The following is a 16,080-nucleotide window of genomic DNA, read 5'->3' as shown; positions in this document are numbered from 1 at the left end:
TACCCATTCGCTATTTTAATATGGCCCTATAAGCACACTTCCGAGGCGAGTGCCTCATGAGATAAGCGATAAGCATACACAGACACCATCACGGACATTTTAAGGTGAGTACTCCTAGTGCAGCAAACCAGGCACGACCATACAGATACCTCCTTCACTATACTGGGCAAGGTCCACTGAATGCAGGAGAAGGGAAACTGCAGGGCACATACCTCGGATGTTGTCTGCGCATGGAGAAGCAAAAAGACGAGAAGGTGCTCAGAAAAGTGCTGGATGCAAACAGGTGCTAATATTGCATCATCTTTTTAGGACATTATCCAAGTCTATTGCTATTCTTGACAACGCACGTAAAGCACAAAACAATTCTTATAAATCAGTTTGTCATCCACAGTGAATTTTCACACAATGTGCACGAGTTGAATGTGAAATGTTACCTGGGTCACTCGTAAACTAGTCCAAGTTGTGTCACATGACCTAGAAAAAATACACCTATATTTATTTGTTTAGAACCTGAAGAGCTACCTGCATATGCTTAAGTGCTAGGAGCAGAAGTCTCTCTTTTTTTTTTTTTTGTCTTTTGAAAAGTTAGTTTTGCTATCTTCATAGCAGCCGTAATACAAGCACCAAATTTGGATCTCTGCAGATTGACTAATGATGATCTGATTTGAAAACTGCTCGAAGTGCTGCATTTAGTGCACATGGTTGCATTCAGCTAAGCAGATCCGTATATTTGCCAGGTTAGACCTTAAAATACAGAAAATATCTCCCACCCCTTTTAACATCCCTTGTAAGCATGGTTTAACAGCAAAAGACTATTCTGCACCAGACACAGGGTGAAAAGACAAGATCACCACTACACAAGTTATAGTGAAACCCCAGTGAAACAAATCTCGCAGTGCAACGAAAAATAATCTGAAATCATCTCAAATTTTTATAACCCGAGAACATGGTAAACCAGTATGCCACAAATGAAAGCTAACACAAGTTTTCATTTATTGTTTTTACCACATCATGAACCGCTCTGAATGATTGCCAGCAAAATTTCTAGACATAAACGATCATATTTGTAGTTGTAAATATCCACACAACGTTAACTAGTTACAGTTACGATCCCCGACTCTTCTTAAAGAGACACTCAAAAACATTTTCGCGTGAAATATAATTTCCCAATCCCGAAAACACTTCTCTCACCATGACATGATGCTTGGCAAACGAGAAAATGCACGAAAAAAAAAATGCAGGAGGCCCCATGAGATACCCACATCAAATGCGGTGATGTAGTGAATTTTAATGCCCTCTATTGGGTCCCACATATCTCCTCCTCAATAAAAAATGAAGCGCATTATCATCAGTGGGTGCCATACATCTATTATACGAAGTTTTCGGAAGTTTCATCCAGCCAAATTCGCCAAAATAAAAAGCAGTACATTGAAATTTGTCACGTCTAGCATGGAGGTTTTAGTGTGAAATTTAAAAATAAAACTTCGACCTTGGTTTCCTCCGCTAATACGTTATGGCACTAATGACCGTGAAACTTATGACATTGAACATCTCAGAGTGTAGTTTATCAATCTAAATTAAATCACTGTTTCTTTTTAATGTCCCTTTAAAGGGCCAGTAAACAGGCTCCGCCATTTTTTTTTACACCCCCCATACGAGCTCGGCAATTCTTAGATTAGACCACAGCGATCACATTTTCTAAATATTACAGCTCTGCGCGTCGCGCAGAGCCTCTATTTTGAAAAATGATTCTCTCGCATCTTTCCTATGCCTGACCAACCCCCTTGCATGCGCAGTGACGTCAACTTGGCGATTCGCGAGGCGACGTAGCATGTAGCTAGTTGAAGCAGCTCACTGAATGGTCTAAATCAGGTGTGAAGCCAACATCAGTTCCTGTTCCCACCCACAGCTACCAAACTGCCCCTTGTTTTTTGGCAATGCGGTGAAAGAACCAGCCTCACAGTTGTCACGTGCTCGTGTACACTCCTCGCTCAACTACAGCGCCTGTGCGCACTTCGCCCTTGACATGAGTAACACGGGTAAAAAGCGTTGCTCTGTCGTCAAATCGGGCAACTGGGCAGCACAGAAGCATCGGCACTGAGTGCCTCTTGATAGGGCCCTGCGCGCTGCATGGCTGCAGCGAATCGGCCATTCAGCGACTTACGCCGGGGACCTGATTGTTTGTGGTCGACACTTCGCACCTGACGCTTACACGGTTGACCCGCGGCTGGTGCGGCAAACGGTAAAAAAACAACCACGCTTCCTAGCAAGCGGAAGTGCGTTGCGACCAATCGAGTTCGCCGATCGTGTCAATCGCTGCTGTGGTGTCACGTTGCCGAAGTGGGCAAAGTCAAGACGATGGGCTACGCCTTGTCTTTCATGCAAGGAAGAAGAGGGCGAGGCCGCGCAAAAATTTGAAATCAACTTAGACCGATGTTCTAACCCTTGTAACTTTTTAATATAGCACGTATTCGCAAAATTTTTGTGGCAGAATTTTCGCAAAGACAAACTGCACATATATATATATATATATATATATATATATATATATATATATATATATATATATATATATATATCTTTTGAACAATTTTTGACCTCAGGGCTGTTTACTGGCCCTTTAAGTCACGCTTTTTCGCATGACAGCAGCGTACTGTGGCAAAAATGACATAACATACACACTTGCACGCTATGCATGAAGGCTAGAAAATTTCGGAATCACTTTCCTTCACCGTTATTTTCTTATCGTGAATGGTTTGCTTAACATTTGAGTCTCTCCCATGCAAACCTGAGAGTTGGCCGATGTGCACGTCCCACACCAATCGTGCATGCTGACATTGTGAGGCATGTAGGTCCTTCACTGTTACGGTCCTTGTCTACATTTTATAGATGCCTGATTGTGAAAAGATGGCTTGCATCGATGTGGCCGACACATGCAAATACATTACATCCCTACCTCAGAAAAAGCAGCACGCTTCGGGGTGGACAAAAAATGGCACACCAACCCCATCAGTAATCTTAACACGAAGCCATGTACAATGCATAAGGGCCTCCACGATTTGTCCGCAAAACTTGTATTGTCTTCCATCGCAGTGCAAGCACTACCGATTTGAAACCTGCATGGTAGCATACATTCGTATCAAAGGTATCAGAGTGAAAAACAATTGATAACTGCAGTGTTCGTATTGCCACGAAATTTGTACGAGCTGTGATCGCACTACCGAGGTTCCATTGTACTTAAGGAAGCTATCTCTTTCGAAAAACTGATTACTAGCACATCATTCGCTCATATGAGCTTCGGATGGTGTGGTTGGGTTTAAGTTACACCGTAACGACAAATGCTTTTTCCAATGTGGTTTCAATGCACAGACGCAATTAAAATATGCAACACAGTTAATGGTTCACAGTGTTGATCACACCTCTGCCTGTTGCTCCTCTATTAATAACTGCAAGAAAACTTCAGGGATATGAACTTTGCCGGGTCACGAAAAAATATTCGTATAATACAAACTGTATACCACCAGAAAACTGTTAACAAGCGACAAAAGAAAGCTGGTATTTGTCTCATACACTATTTCTCAGAGCTGCAGTTGCGTCATAGACAGACTTTTAAAAAAATTGCAGGACTGCTCATAGTTTCAGTGTAAAATTATTTCACTACTACTACTTCAAAATACCGAACTTTTCGGAATAACGAGCATTAATTTAGTTCCACAATATATTAACAACGTCTCAGTACTACGAAATCATGTTCTGAAATTTGTTGCGCCCACCGGAGCGATACGCAAGCAGACGACATAGTGAATAGACGCTTTGCCAGGCCCGTGGCATGTTATAAGCTTCCCGTCCACATCGTGAGGCGTCGTCACCATCGAAATGTCGACAGCGCACCGCCGGCGACGGCAAACAAACGCCATCTAAGCCTATTTTTTTTAATTTATTTGTAAGACTTGAGAATGATAAGCATCAAAAACTGTTTCTCATTTAATTTTGGGCATTCAGAAGTAATGCACTTTAGGTGGCAGCGCGGACAACAGTCGTACCGCACTGCACGTGAAAGGCACGCAGATAGATTGATATTAATTACAGAAAGTTTGCCGAATACTGCCAACAAGGTGTTTCGGCATCTCCAGCTATAGAAGTGATGGAACCTTATCAGTATACCTTTACTTACTGCAGCGAATGTTTCGTTGAGTGCAATGGATATATCAGCCAGCGCTGGACAGCTTCTGAGCTCTGGGCATCTGCATTAGAGTTATGCGTAGTACGTACCTTGTTTGCACATGAGCGATGATGCACGCATATTGTTCACTGATATACATGCCAAAACATTACTATGTGACCTTTATTTCATGTAAACCTCGATTGACTTGCAATAAAACAAGTTATTGCCGCAAGTTTGCGATTAGCGTTGTGATTTTGCTCGGCCTGTATGCGGCATCACTCACTTACTAAAGTAAGTATGCAAGAGACTTACAAGCTTTTAGTAAGTAGTTTACTGCATTAAACTATATGTAAATGAGAAAAATTGAGACAGAGAGCTGCTCCAACGAGCGGGCGACACAGCCATAATACAGAAACAGACGACGACGATGTCGTCTGCTATGCGAACAGCCAGCCACCATATCAAAACGTCCTGGTGCTTTGAAACCGATTTCGTTTTATACGCAATTATAAATTATACAATCAATATTTTTAGTTATTATTTGTTCAAAAAAGTTATTTGAAGGCAGAAGATAATTAAAACTTCTTCAGTTGTGAGTAAAATAGTGATTTTTTATTATTTGTACAACGGCTGTCATAATCCAGACGGCGATCAACGAGTCTAATTTTCGTTCCTATTGGCTCTATGTACATGTCACTTCACTGGCCTTGCTTCTCTGAGAACGCGCGACGGCGCGGAGGAAAAAAAAATTGGCCCCTTATCTGCATGTTACACTGCAAATGTCGTCGAAAGACATTTGCAGTCTTGCATCTGGAGAGAGTGAACAAAACATTTCTTTGATGTTTTGCACAAGAAAATCGGTGAATGGTATTCTGGAGGCACTGCGTTAGACCGCCTCGAGCGTTTTAAGTCCCGTCACATGTGAGGCATGAGCGCTATCTGGCACTTATCTAGGAAAACGAAGCGCGCGTGCCCTGGGCTCCCATCTCTGAGATGATAAGGTGTAGAACGCAAGGCGACAGGTAGGTGCCACCACCATGTCGTCTTAGCAAAGCATTGGAAGCACTTGCCTTTTCGTGCAAGCGTTGCCTAGTAAGCGCAATGTGAGAAGCACTACGGTCCTTATAATTACTTATGTATGCACTTTCTAGTAAGGCACACACATAAAGAATATTGACATGTTCTTAAGGCGCCTCAGATATGCACAATATTTGCTTTTTAACTGACAATCACATCCTGGCTACGGCGGCTGCATTTCCCATAAAGGCGGAAATGTTGTAGGCCCGTGTGCTCAGATTTGGGTGCACGTTAAAGAACCCCAGGTGGTTGAAATTTCCGGAGCCCTCCACTACGGTGTCTCTCATAATCATATGGTGGTTTTGGGACGTTAAACCCCACATATCAATCAATCATCAATGATTGACAATCACACAAGTATGAACGCTAAATCTTGATCAATATTAGTGGGCGCTGCAGATGGGGTAGGCCGTTTGGAGTATCGTTTGGCCACTTTGGTGCTGTTAATGTGCCGTTAAGAGTGTACAAACAGACAAATGTACAGACAGACTAACATACAGACCAAAATTTTTGCAACAGGTCCTCAAGAAAGACTATAGTCTTGGAAAAAAAAAAACGAAAGGGCGACTTTGTTCTTCTTTTTTTTTTTTTTTTGAAACGCTGATGCTGCAGGTTTACAAGCGCAGAGGGGAGGAGCGAGGGCAACACGGGAGGGCAAGGTCAGCAAAGCAGAGTGGGAGTTACAAAGCAGGAAGCATAAACGCGGAAAACTTGAGACAGCGAGGGAGCAGAAAGCGAAGCGCGAGGTAATTTCTGTTTTAGCACTTTCTTTTTCTTCGAAAGAGGCCATGACAGCCGCGACGCTTTGTTATTTTTTTATCTTTGTCACTTCTACATGTGCTTTAGGAGGCCTAGTTTGTCAGTCTTGTTAATCTCTTTTCGGTGATTACTTATCGGGTCCGCAAAGGAAGTCGGCGTTCACGTTGCAGTGCTGCTAGAAATCAGTTCATCTCTGCTTGCGATGAAGAAGCGGAAGCAGTTCTCGCTAAGCGAAAAAGTGGATATTCTTTGGCAACTGGAAGAAAAAAAGCAGGCTGTTGTGACCAAAGAACCGAATCGCACCACAGGAATGTGGATGAGCTGGAAGCCTTCGTGCTGCAAAGTTTGTGCTGCTTGCGTAAAAAAAAAGAAATGAATTCACAGACTTGTTTACTGTAAATGTTAATTTTTTTTGGCGTTTACTCGTGCATTTGTTGTTGTTTTTTTTCTCGTAAAAAAACGAGTTCAAGGACCCACCGTTGTAAAGGTAAGTCGTTTTGGTCGGTAGAAGATGAATATTTATTTATCGTTAATTTTTGGGCTTTCACTATAACGACCTTTCAAAACAAGAAACAAATTGCCACAGCCCCTAGAAGTTTGTTATACAGAGATTTCACTGAACAACTGCCCACACCGAATTTCCCATTATGATGCTTTAGAATTATCACCAACTTTTTTTATTTACCAGCTTATAGAACATAAAGAGAATTTTGTAGGTCTTTCTATGGCTGTGATTGGCCTGCACATTTGCCTGTGTTGCACCTTCTCACTAGACAACACTTCGGGGTGCCTTTAGCAGTTATAGCATAGTAAAAATATGTATTATCATTATATCGTACACTCGCTTACAAGCGAAGTTCGCTAAATGAACCAAATATCTGTCCCGAGCGAGACAGGTATTTTTTGTGTACTTCTTCTTTAAAACCTTATTTATTATTATCCTGTACATGACGCGAACGCGCCAGCCTGGCTCTTCCCATGGCAGAACAGAGACGTCACGCCTCCTGGCCCTGCCGTGGGTGTATTTCGTGTGTATTTGTGTTTAATTCTTAGCAGAACGTGCGAAGGCTCAATAGAAATGTTAGTCTCTGGCTTGAGTATGTCTTAGCATACATTCGACGAGCCACACTGTAATATGCTTGAACGTGGCCAAGGAAGAGCAGAAGAAATTTGAGAAAGTGATTGACATGCTAGAAAATCATTTCATTGGAAAAATAAACGTAATAAACGAAGAGACAAGGTTCAACCAGAGGCGGCAGGAGCCTGGAGAGACAGTGGAAGCTTTTGTGACTGCTTTGCGCAGATTGGTAGCTCACTGCGGATACGGAGCACTGAAAGATGAAATGGTGCGCGACAGGCTAATTGTGGGCTTACAGGATACAAAGCTGTCAGAAATGCTACAGAGCTATCCGGATCTCACGTTGGAGGCGGTGGTGAAAAGAGCCCGGCAGTTCGAAGGCAGCAAGCTGTGTTAAGACAGAAACTCTTATCCGAAAAAGCGTCTGTTGATGCCCTGCGAAAGGCCGATAAAGGAGCTACTCCAGAGCTGCACAAGCAAGAACGTCCTTCAAAACAAGGAAAATTGAAACATGAATGAAGCAGATGTGGTAGACAGGAGAAACAAGGCCGCATAAGCTGTCCGGCTTCTAAGGCAAAATGACATTTTTATGGGAAGAAAGGACACTAAAACATCCGAGTGCGATATGGTCTCATCCTCTTCAGTGTTCGGTGATACAGAGTCCTCTTCCTTCGGGTCGTCGTCGTCGTCGTCACTGGAGACGTCGCGAACGCTGTTGACAATCTCCTCGGTTGTCATGTCCGCCGATGTTAGTGCTGCGCTGTTGCTCTCCACGTAGTCGTCGAAGGAAGAGACATCGGGCAACAGTTCCTCAATCTCAGTCCACAGGTCTCCTGAGTTGCTGTGGTCCTCTTCCAGGTTGTCTTCAACTTGGGCAGGCGCCTTGATTAGGCCTGCTTTTCGCCAACAGTTACGGATTGTTGACGTCTTCACGTTCCACCAAGCTCCCGTCAGCATTTCCGCCGCTTGATGAACGTTGACTGATGTCGGCTGCTTTAAGCGGAGATTTATAATAAAACGCTGCACAAGGCGCTTGCGAAATTCCGCCTTAACACTCTTTATGATGCCTTGATCTAGTGGTTGCAGCAACGACGTGTTGTTCGGTGGCAGAAACTCCAGGCGAACGTGCGTCAAGCGAACATTCACAATGTGGGCTGAACAGTTGTCGACGATCAAAAGAATTTTTCTATTTTCTTTCCTCATTTGTTCGTCGGGTTTGATGAGCCACTGCGAAAACAATTCTCTTGTCATCCAGGCACGCTTGTTCGCACAATAGTCGAACGGTAGGGATACGTCGTTCTTCATGCAGCGAGGCTTTGCGTATTTTCCAATGACAAGCGGCTTGATTTTCTTCGTGCCCGACGCATTGCAGCAGAGCAAGACCGTCACGCGGAGATGCGACTTCTTGCCTCCTTTACACTGCTGACCTTTGAAGTGCATCGTCCGATCCGGTAAGAGCTGGTGGAAGCACGCGGTCTCGTCCGCGTTGAAAATGTCGTCTTTGGAGTACGACTCTGCCACCTCTCGGAAACGATCGTTCCGCCAGGAATCTGCACCCTCTTTGTCCGCAGCCTTTTCTTCACCTGAGACTACCTGCCAGGTTATGCCGTTTCTCTGGCGAAAACGAAAAAGCCAACCCGCACTTGCATCAAACCCAGTTACTTCAAGTGCGTCGGCGAACTCGCGGGCTTTTTCTTGAAGCATTGGGCCAGACACTGGGATGTTTTGCAGCCGGGCATCTTTAAACCAGGTCAGCACAGCTTGGTCGACATCTTGAAAATTTCCCAGGCGCAACCGTTTCCTCGTAGGTGCAAGTTGTGACTCTCGGTGAAGCTTCAGAATCTTTTCTCTGTCTTTCCAAATGGTCGCGACAGTCGACGGGGCAATGCCACGCTCCCTGCAGAGGTCGATTTGCTTTTTGCCCGAGTCAAGTTCCCTCAACAAATCCACCTTTTCTTGCAGAAAAAACTGCTTTCGCCTCTTCTTAGCGCTGTCACCTGGTGCATTCATCGTCGGGTCTCCAAACACTTTGCAGAAAGCTAAGAAAAAAAGAACGACAACAAAACGCAGCAGACTTCACACGTGCGTGGCACGAAGGACGCACGACGAAGGACGAGGCAACGAGGCTAGGCCTGCTAAGCTGCCACACATCAAACCATACCTGTGTGGTGGCGCTAGCAGTCGGCTCTCAACACGGTGATGATGATAGCTTCCGTGCATGGAAAAAAACAGCGGCTACTGCGCTACGTGAGAGTTGCGGTGCTGCTACTTTTAACTAAATTCGTAATACTGATGTTCCTTGCGTATAGGCGAGCAAATAAATTATGCACGTTATTCTGAAATATATATTGTACTGAAATTCGTTGTTCTGAAATATTTTTACGTTGAAAATATATAGGCAATCTGGCGGGGATTTTCAAAATATTCGTAAATCTGAAAAATCGTTAATTCGGTGTTCGTAGTAACGAGATTTCACTGTAGTAAGCTAGCATCTGGCTGCAGTATGCTACTGCCTGCTAGAAAATAATATAAAAGCAATATTCTCCGAGTTTGTTATTTCTCATTTGTTCATTGCCAACTATCATACTGCTTAGACTCATGGGCATGGACCTTTAAAACTTACCTCGATCCTATCCGCATTTTACAAAAGCGAGCGCTTAGAATAATAGATAATGCTGCACATAATAAACCCAGCGCACCATCGTTTCACAAGTTGGAAATTCTACCTTCTGATTACATACAGCAACATAAAACCGCAGTCACCATACGTAAAGTTATTGCACACAGTGTACCTTTCCGTGTATTTATCTTTCCTTCCTCCTCCAACGTCACTAGATGCATGACATCACGAAATTTTAATCTTACACCTACTAATAACGTCTATAGTGAATGCTTACTACAGTTTGTAGGAGCTAAAGTGTGGAGTAACATACCACTTCAGATTAAAGATACTAAGCTTTCTCAAATGCACTTCAAAAATATTTGCTAAATGTAGAACAATAGTAAGGATCATGTACAAAACCTTACACATAATTTGATGTTTCATCTGAACTTGTTTCTTTGATTGATATCGAACAAAGTGTAACAATGCTATAATCTTTACATTTCTGTATGTGCTATCATGCATTTACGTCACCTTAAGGAGAGACACTGGTCTTCAATTTTTTTTAAATTTTGAGTAATTAGAATTGAAATTTTTATATGATATGCATTTTTTACAGCTGAAAACAAAAAAGCAATTAGTTTTGAGCTCTCACTTCAAGATCTTAAAATATTGACTGTTTCATAAACTTACAATTTGCCTACTGTGTTACAATGATGTTCAAATGCAGCACCCCGACGCAGCGCTGATAGTTGTGTTGAGCTGTGCAAGCCTGGCACAGCGACGGGGTGGCCGTTTAAGAAAAAATAAACAACAGTTCGTTCTGGGCTAAGGGCTCAACATGTTCTCAAGTTCTTCGCGGGCCTGATGGCCTACTGTTCACGGTAGTCACTACCGCCTGTCCACCAGTTACTCTACACATGTAACAACTGGCGACGAGGATGAAAGGAAGTTTCATGTAAGTCTTCGTTCCCGCAGCTCTCTGTCATCTGTTCACCATGCCAAGTTTCGGCAACCTCGAGCCATTCGAGGGGGGAGGAGACGACTGGCTCTGTTACGTGGACCGGCTCAAAGCATTTTTCCTGGCGAATGATGTCGCCCCAGACAAGCGTACTGCCGTGTTCATCAGCTACTGCGGGCAAAAAACGTAAGCTTTGCTCCGCAATTTGGTCAAGCCCGCCAAGCCCAGTGACAAGAACCTGGACGAGATTCTTGAAGTGCTTGGAAGCCATTATTGTCCGAAGCCCTCTTCCGTCATGCAGCGTTTTCGTTTCAACTCGCACGTTCGCGTGGAAGGGGAATCAGTCAGCAATTTTATCGCAGCCCTAAAAAGCCTGTTCGAGCACTGCAGCTTCGGGGCTGAACTCTAAAACATGCTCCGGGACCGCGTCGTGTGTGGCATCAACAACGTGGATGTTCAAACAAGATTTCTGGAAAAACCGGACCTCACCTTCGACAACGCTGTGCAGACCGCCCTGGCAATGGAAGCAGCAAAAAGGGACGCAAGTGAGATAGCGCAAGCGAACACAAGCAGCGCTTTCTCGACTCACCGTGTCTCGTCAAGTTCTGGGGGCGTCACCTGCTACTGCTGTGGGGACGGACACCTTGCATCAAAATGCAAGCATGTGAAGATATTCTGCAATTACTGCCACAAACGAGGTCATTTGGCGCAGGTGTGCAATTCGCGACAAAGGGACAGCCAAGCCCAAAGCAACAGGCCTACCAAGGCACGTTCGTTCTCGGCTTGCAGTTCACAGTCGTCGAGTAATCGTCATCGTGTTAATACGGTACGCAAGGAGAACGTCGCTACCACTTCATCTTACGAAGTGTTTGACATGTGGCCGGTCGACTACGCCACACCGCCTCCATCTTTCACAGTCACTGTTGACGTTTGCGGCAAGCCGCTCCGCATGGAAGTGGACAAGGGGGCAAGTGTCTCTGTCATGGCCAAGTCGCGTATTCTTAAGCTTTTGCCTTCTGTTCCTGTGCAGCCGTCACAAGTGCTTCTGCGAAGCTATTCCAGGGAACTAAAAAAGGTTCAGGGCAAAGCTGACGTCAGTGTGAAGTTTCATGGCAGGGAGGCCGACCTACCTATTTTTCTGACCAGAGACGGATCGCCCACTCTTCTTGGACGCAACTGGTTGCGTGAACTGGGCATTGGCGTCTCCGACGTTGAAGTGAACATCCACGCACTTTCCGACGTCAAACACCTAGCCCAAGACTACGCGGAAGTGTTTGAAGAAGGCCTTGGTACATTCAAGGGTGCTAAAGCTTCTCTACATGTTCCTTCAGATGCTCTGCCTCGGTTCGTCAAGCCACGTCCACTGCCGTACGCCTTGACCGATGGAGTAACTCAAGAAATCCATAGACTAAGAAGAGATTCCATTCTTGTTCCAGTCAAGACAGCAAAGTGGGCTGCACGTATTGTTCCTGTGACCAAAAGGGATGGACGCATCAGAACCTGTGGAGATTTTGGTGTCACCATAAACCCAGTGGCAACAGTGGAGCAGTACCCCAATAAAGGATCGAGGACCTGTGTACTGTGCTTGCTGGAGGTGAGAAATTCACAAAATTGGATTTGCGAGGTGCGTACCAGCAAGTTTCTCTTGACGAGGCCTCTAGGGAGTACGTCACAATTTCGACGCATATGGGGTAATTTCAGTACACCCGGTTGCTTTTTGGTGTCTTATCTGCTCCTGCCGTATTTCAGCGCGAGACGGAGAACTTGTTCAGGGGACTGCCCCATGTAGCAGTCTATTTTCACGACATTATTGTGACTGGCACAAATGATGCTGAGCACCTTCGCAACCTTCGTGCTGTACTTGGCAAGCTTCAGTAATCAGGCCTCAAGCTGAAACTTGAAAAATGCCATTTCTTAGTGCCGCAAGTTGAGTATCAGGCACATCATCAGCAAGGAAGACCTTTCCCCGAATGTTGACAAGGTAGCAGCCATTCTGCACGCTCCTGTGCCTCAGGATGTCAGGGAACTTCAGAGTTTCTTGGGACTTGTAAACTTCTACAGGTGCTTCTTACCCAATCTTTCATCACTCCTTTGTCCACTGCACTTACTTCTTTGTCAAGGGAAGAAGTGGGAGTGGAGACATGAACAACAAGATGCATTCAATGCCTGCAAGCACTCGGCGACATCAGCTCCAGTTCTTGTGCATTTCAACCCTGCCAGGCCTGTTTGCCTCAGCTGTGACGCATCGCCTTATAGTATAGGTGCAGTTCTGGCGCACAAAGATGCTGATGGCAGGGAACATCGCATTACTTTTGCCTCGAGGAGCTTGTCAAAAGCAGAACAAAACTACAGTCAACTCGACAAGGAGGCACTGGTTTTAGTGTTTGGTGTGGATCGGTTCCACTAGTACTTGTGGGGCATCTCATTCGAAGCACACACTGACCACAAGCCACTTCTTGGTCTGCTGGGTGCCAACAAGCCCGTTCCCGTGCAAGCTTCGAACTCGAGTGGTCAGGTGGGCTCTGAAGCGGTCTGCTTACAAGTACGAACTTGTATACAAGCTCGGCAAAGCGCTCGGCCACGCTGATGCTCTTAGTAGACTGCCTCTCCCAACTGACACTAATGCATTACCACGACCTGCTGAAATCTTCTTGCTAGAGGAGGCATATACGAGACTCCTTTCACCAGGTGCTGCAGCCCAAGCCACACGAAATTACCAACTTCTGGGCCATGTTGTTTACGTTGGGGGCTGTTCTGAAAGAAGAAAGCCTTCCAGCAGGACCAGAGTGGAACCCTTTCAATACCAGAAGCTCCGAACTCAGTCTCCATGAGGGTTGCCTACTCTGGGAATCAAGAGTAGTGATCCCAAAGTCATTGCAGGCCCAAGTTCTTGGTGTTCATGCCAGCCACCCGGGTATCGAGAAGAGCAAGATGATTGCCAGGAGTTATGTTTGGTGGCAGGGCATTGACAATGATATTGCCAACAGCGTGAAGAGCTGCGCTACGTGCCAGACTCAACATCGAGCTGCACAGCCGGTTCAGCAGATGCCGTGGCCTTTTCCACAGCGACCCTGGTCAAGGCTTCACATCAATTTTGGGGGACCATTTCTAGGTCACACATTCTTGGTTATTGTGGATACGTTCTCAAAGTGAATAGAAGTCTTTCCTGCGTCTTCCACATCTGCAGAAGCTACCATTTCTGCGTTGAGAATTGCATTCGCCCAGAATAGCCTGCCTGATGTCATAGTTTCCGACAACGGTCTTGCCTTTACCAGTGCCCAGTACCTTGATTTCTTAACTCGAAATAGAATACGCCGCATGCTTTTACCGCCGTATCACCCTGCCTCAAATGGTGCAGCTGAAGGAGTTGTACAAACTGTGAAGAACAAACTCAAGAAGTCTGGTTCTGGGAACTTCCAAACGCATATCTCCAGATTTCTGTTGCACTATAGGACCACACCACATGAACTGACAGGTCGGCCACCGTGTGAACTCTTGACAGGAAGAATGTTCAAGACACCGTAGGATGTTCTCATGCCAAGCCTGCAGGCATCTGTATTCCTAAAACAACTCAAGCAGAAGTTGTATTCTGACAGAGGATCCCGGCAGGCTCCATCACTGCAGCCAGGTGATGATGTGCACGTGCGAAACTTTCGCAGGGGCACACCCTGGGTGCCTGCCAGTGTCGTGGACGTCACACCATCATCAGCCAGTATCCGTTTTGAAGATGGCACCTTGAGAAACTGACACAGCGACCACTTGCGCCTTGTGCAGACAGAAACATTGGCCTCTCCTGGAACTGCTATCGCTGCAGCTCCACCACAGTTGGAGCCGCCGCTTCATCATTCGCCAGCTGTTCCAGAAGTGCCTCATCAGGGACAGCCACCTGGAACTAGCTGCGCCATGGAGAGCGACGGGACTGCGCTCAACAGTGGTGTGCATGTGAACAGTGACTCTGTCGTGCCTACGCCTAGCACGCCGAAGTTGCGACGTGGCACAAGAACTAGAAAACCGGTGAATAGGTACTCGCCGTGGTCTTCCCCCTAAGAGGGGAAGAGTGTTACAATGTTGGTTAAAATTCAGCTCCCCCACGCGGCGCTGATAGTTGTCTTGAGCTGTGCAAGCCTGGCACAGCGCAGGGTGGCCGTTTTGGAAACAATAAACCACAGTTGGTTCTGGGCTAAGGGCTCAACATCTTCTCGTGTTCTTCGCGGGCCTGATGGCCTACTGTTCACGGTAGTCACTACCACCTGGCCATCAGTGAATCTACACATGTAACACACTGTTTAGACACCTTCCTCACAAAAGATCGCTGTAAATTGACTATCACAGAGCTGTGCAAAAAACAGTGTGTGCAAGAAAACCATAATTTTATTTTTAACTTCATTGGTTTAAGAGTTATGGCATTAACAAGTAGACTCATCAGAAATCTGAAACAGTTGCTCAACTATATATCTAATTAAAACACTGTTTTTAATAAAATTACCATAAATTTTTGGTTTTGTTGCACTCATCAATGTGTAAACTTTCAAATGCTGCAAAAATTGTCAAGATCCAACCACTAGATCAAAAGGTACTGTGGGCAATGGCTTCAAATGTGATGAAAAATGATGTTTTGGGTGAACGAGAAATGAAGTTTAGGGCACCAGTGAACATGTGTATTCAACAGGCAAAGGTGTAAATCAGTGCAGTAATCATGCTAGAAGTCACCAGGAGTATAGTCGTCATCATTCTTCATGCGCTTTATTTTCATTGCACGCCAGATGTTTCTAGGGTTTCCATAGTTCAGATCGGCATACAGCCTTTTAACGATGCTCGCGCAGTTGTCAGTAACGTGCACGGCAGCCTTCTGCGAGGCAGAAATCATTTCCATTTCCACATAACCTTTATATGTCTTTGTGTACGTGCATATCTGTGAAACATCAAGGGTGAAAAAAAAAATGGAATTCAACGCAGCTTGTCTGTTTGCCGTTCCGCGCAAACCACGAGCATGTTCGATCTCAGAACGGGCCGCGCTCCGCCTCTCCCCACTGTTCTCGGCTAGCTCTGTACAATTTTCAGTTCCCCGCACTCATCACACGTCAGCACAAGTTTTGTGGCGATGCCATATTCCCAATCTTTCTCCGAAATGCTGCCAGGCCCGCCACATACACCGCACTTCATACACTCAAGCAGTTCATTCATGATCGCTAAGCTTACGACGATGAACGGCGTTCCAGTAGTCACGGCGCGGTCGCTTCAGAGTCTCGAAAAACAGACTGCTCACGTCGTGTTGCTGAGGTCGACGAAATATCTCTTTGAATGTCACTAGCACAACACTCAAGGGCCAGTTTTTTAGCGTCGGAAACTAAAGGAGTGCGGATGCACAGATCTCGCGTGCGATCGTTGGCCCCGGCTATCGCGTCTGTGATCGCGGGAGCCGCATTTGCGACAGCGTT

General features: G+C 45.5%; 1 protein-coding gene across 11 annotated transcripts in view; it reads right to left on the bottom strand.

Annotated features, from left to right (window-relative positions):
- Positions 1-16,080, bottom strand: part of LOC119167714 (uncharacterized) — a 537,665-nt gene that overhangs the window by 226,809 nt on the left and 294,776 nt on the right. For 9 of the 11 annotated variants that reach the window (XM_075865823.1, XM_075865821.1, XM_037419242.2 and 6 more), the window contains exon 17: positions 213-224. The exons of 1 other annotated variant lie outside the window; for it this stretch is intronic. In XM_075865823.1, coding sequence (XP_075721938.1) covers positions 213-224 — 12 coding nt within the window. Of the gene's footprint in view, positions 1-212; positions 225-4,193; positions 4,245-16,080 lie in introns of those variants that run through there. One more of the 11 variants, XM_075865828.1, reaches the window with a different exon arrangement.

Source organism: Rhipicephalus microplus, chromosome 6 (genome assembly GCF_043290135.1).
Source record: "Rhipicephalus microplus isolate Deutch F79 chromosome 6, USDA_Rmic, whole genome shotgun sequence".
Lineage (NCBI taxonomy): Eukaryota > Metazoa > Arthropoda > Arachnida > Ixodida > Ixodidae > Rhipicephalus > Rhipicephalus microplus.
Note: the sequence above shows the minus strand (reverse complement) of the source record. Positions and strands in the feature narration are given on the sequence as shown.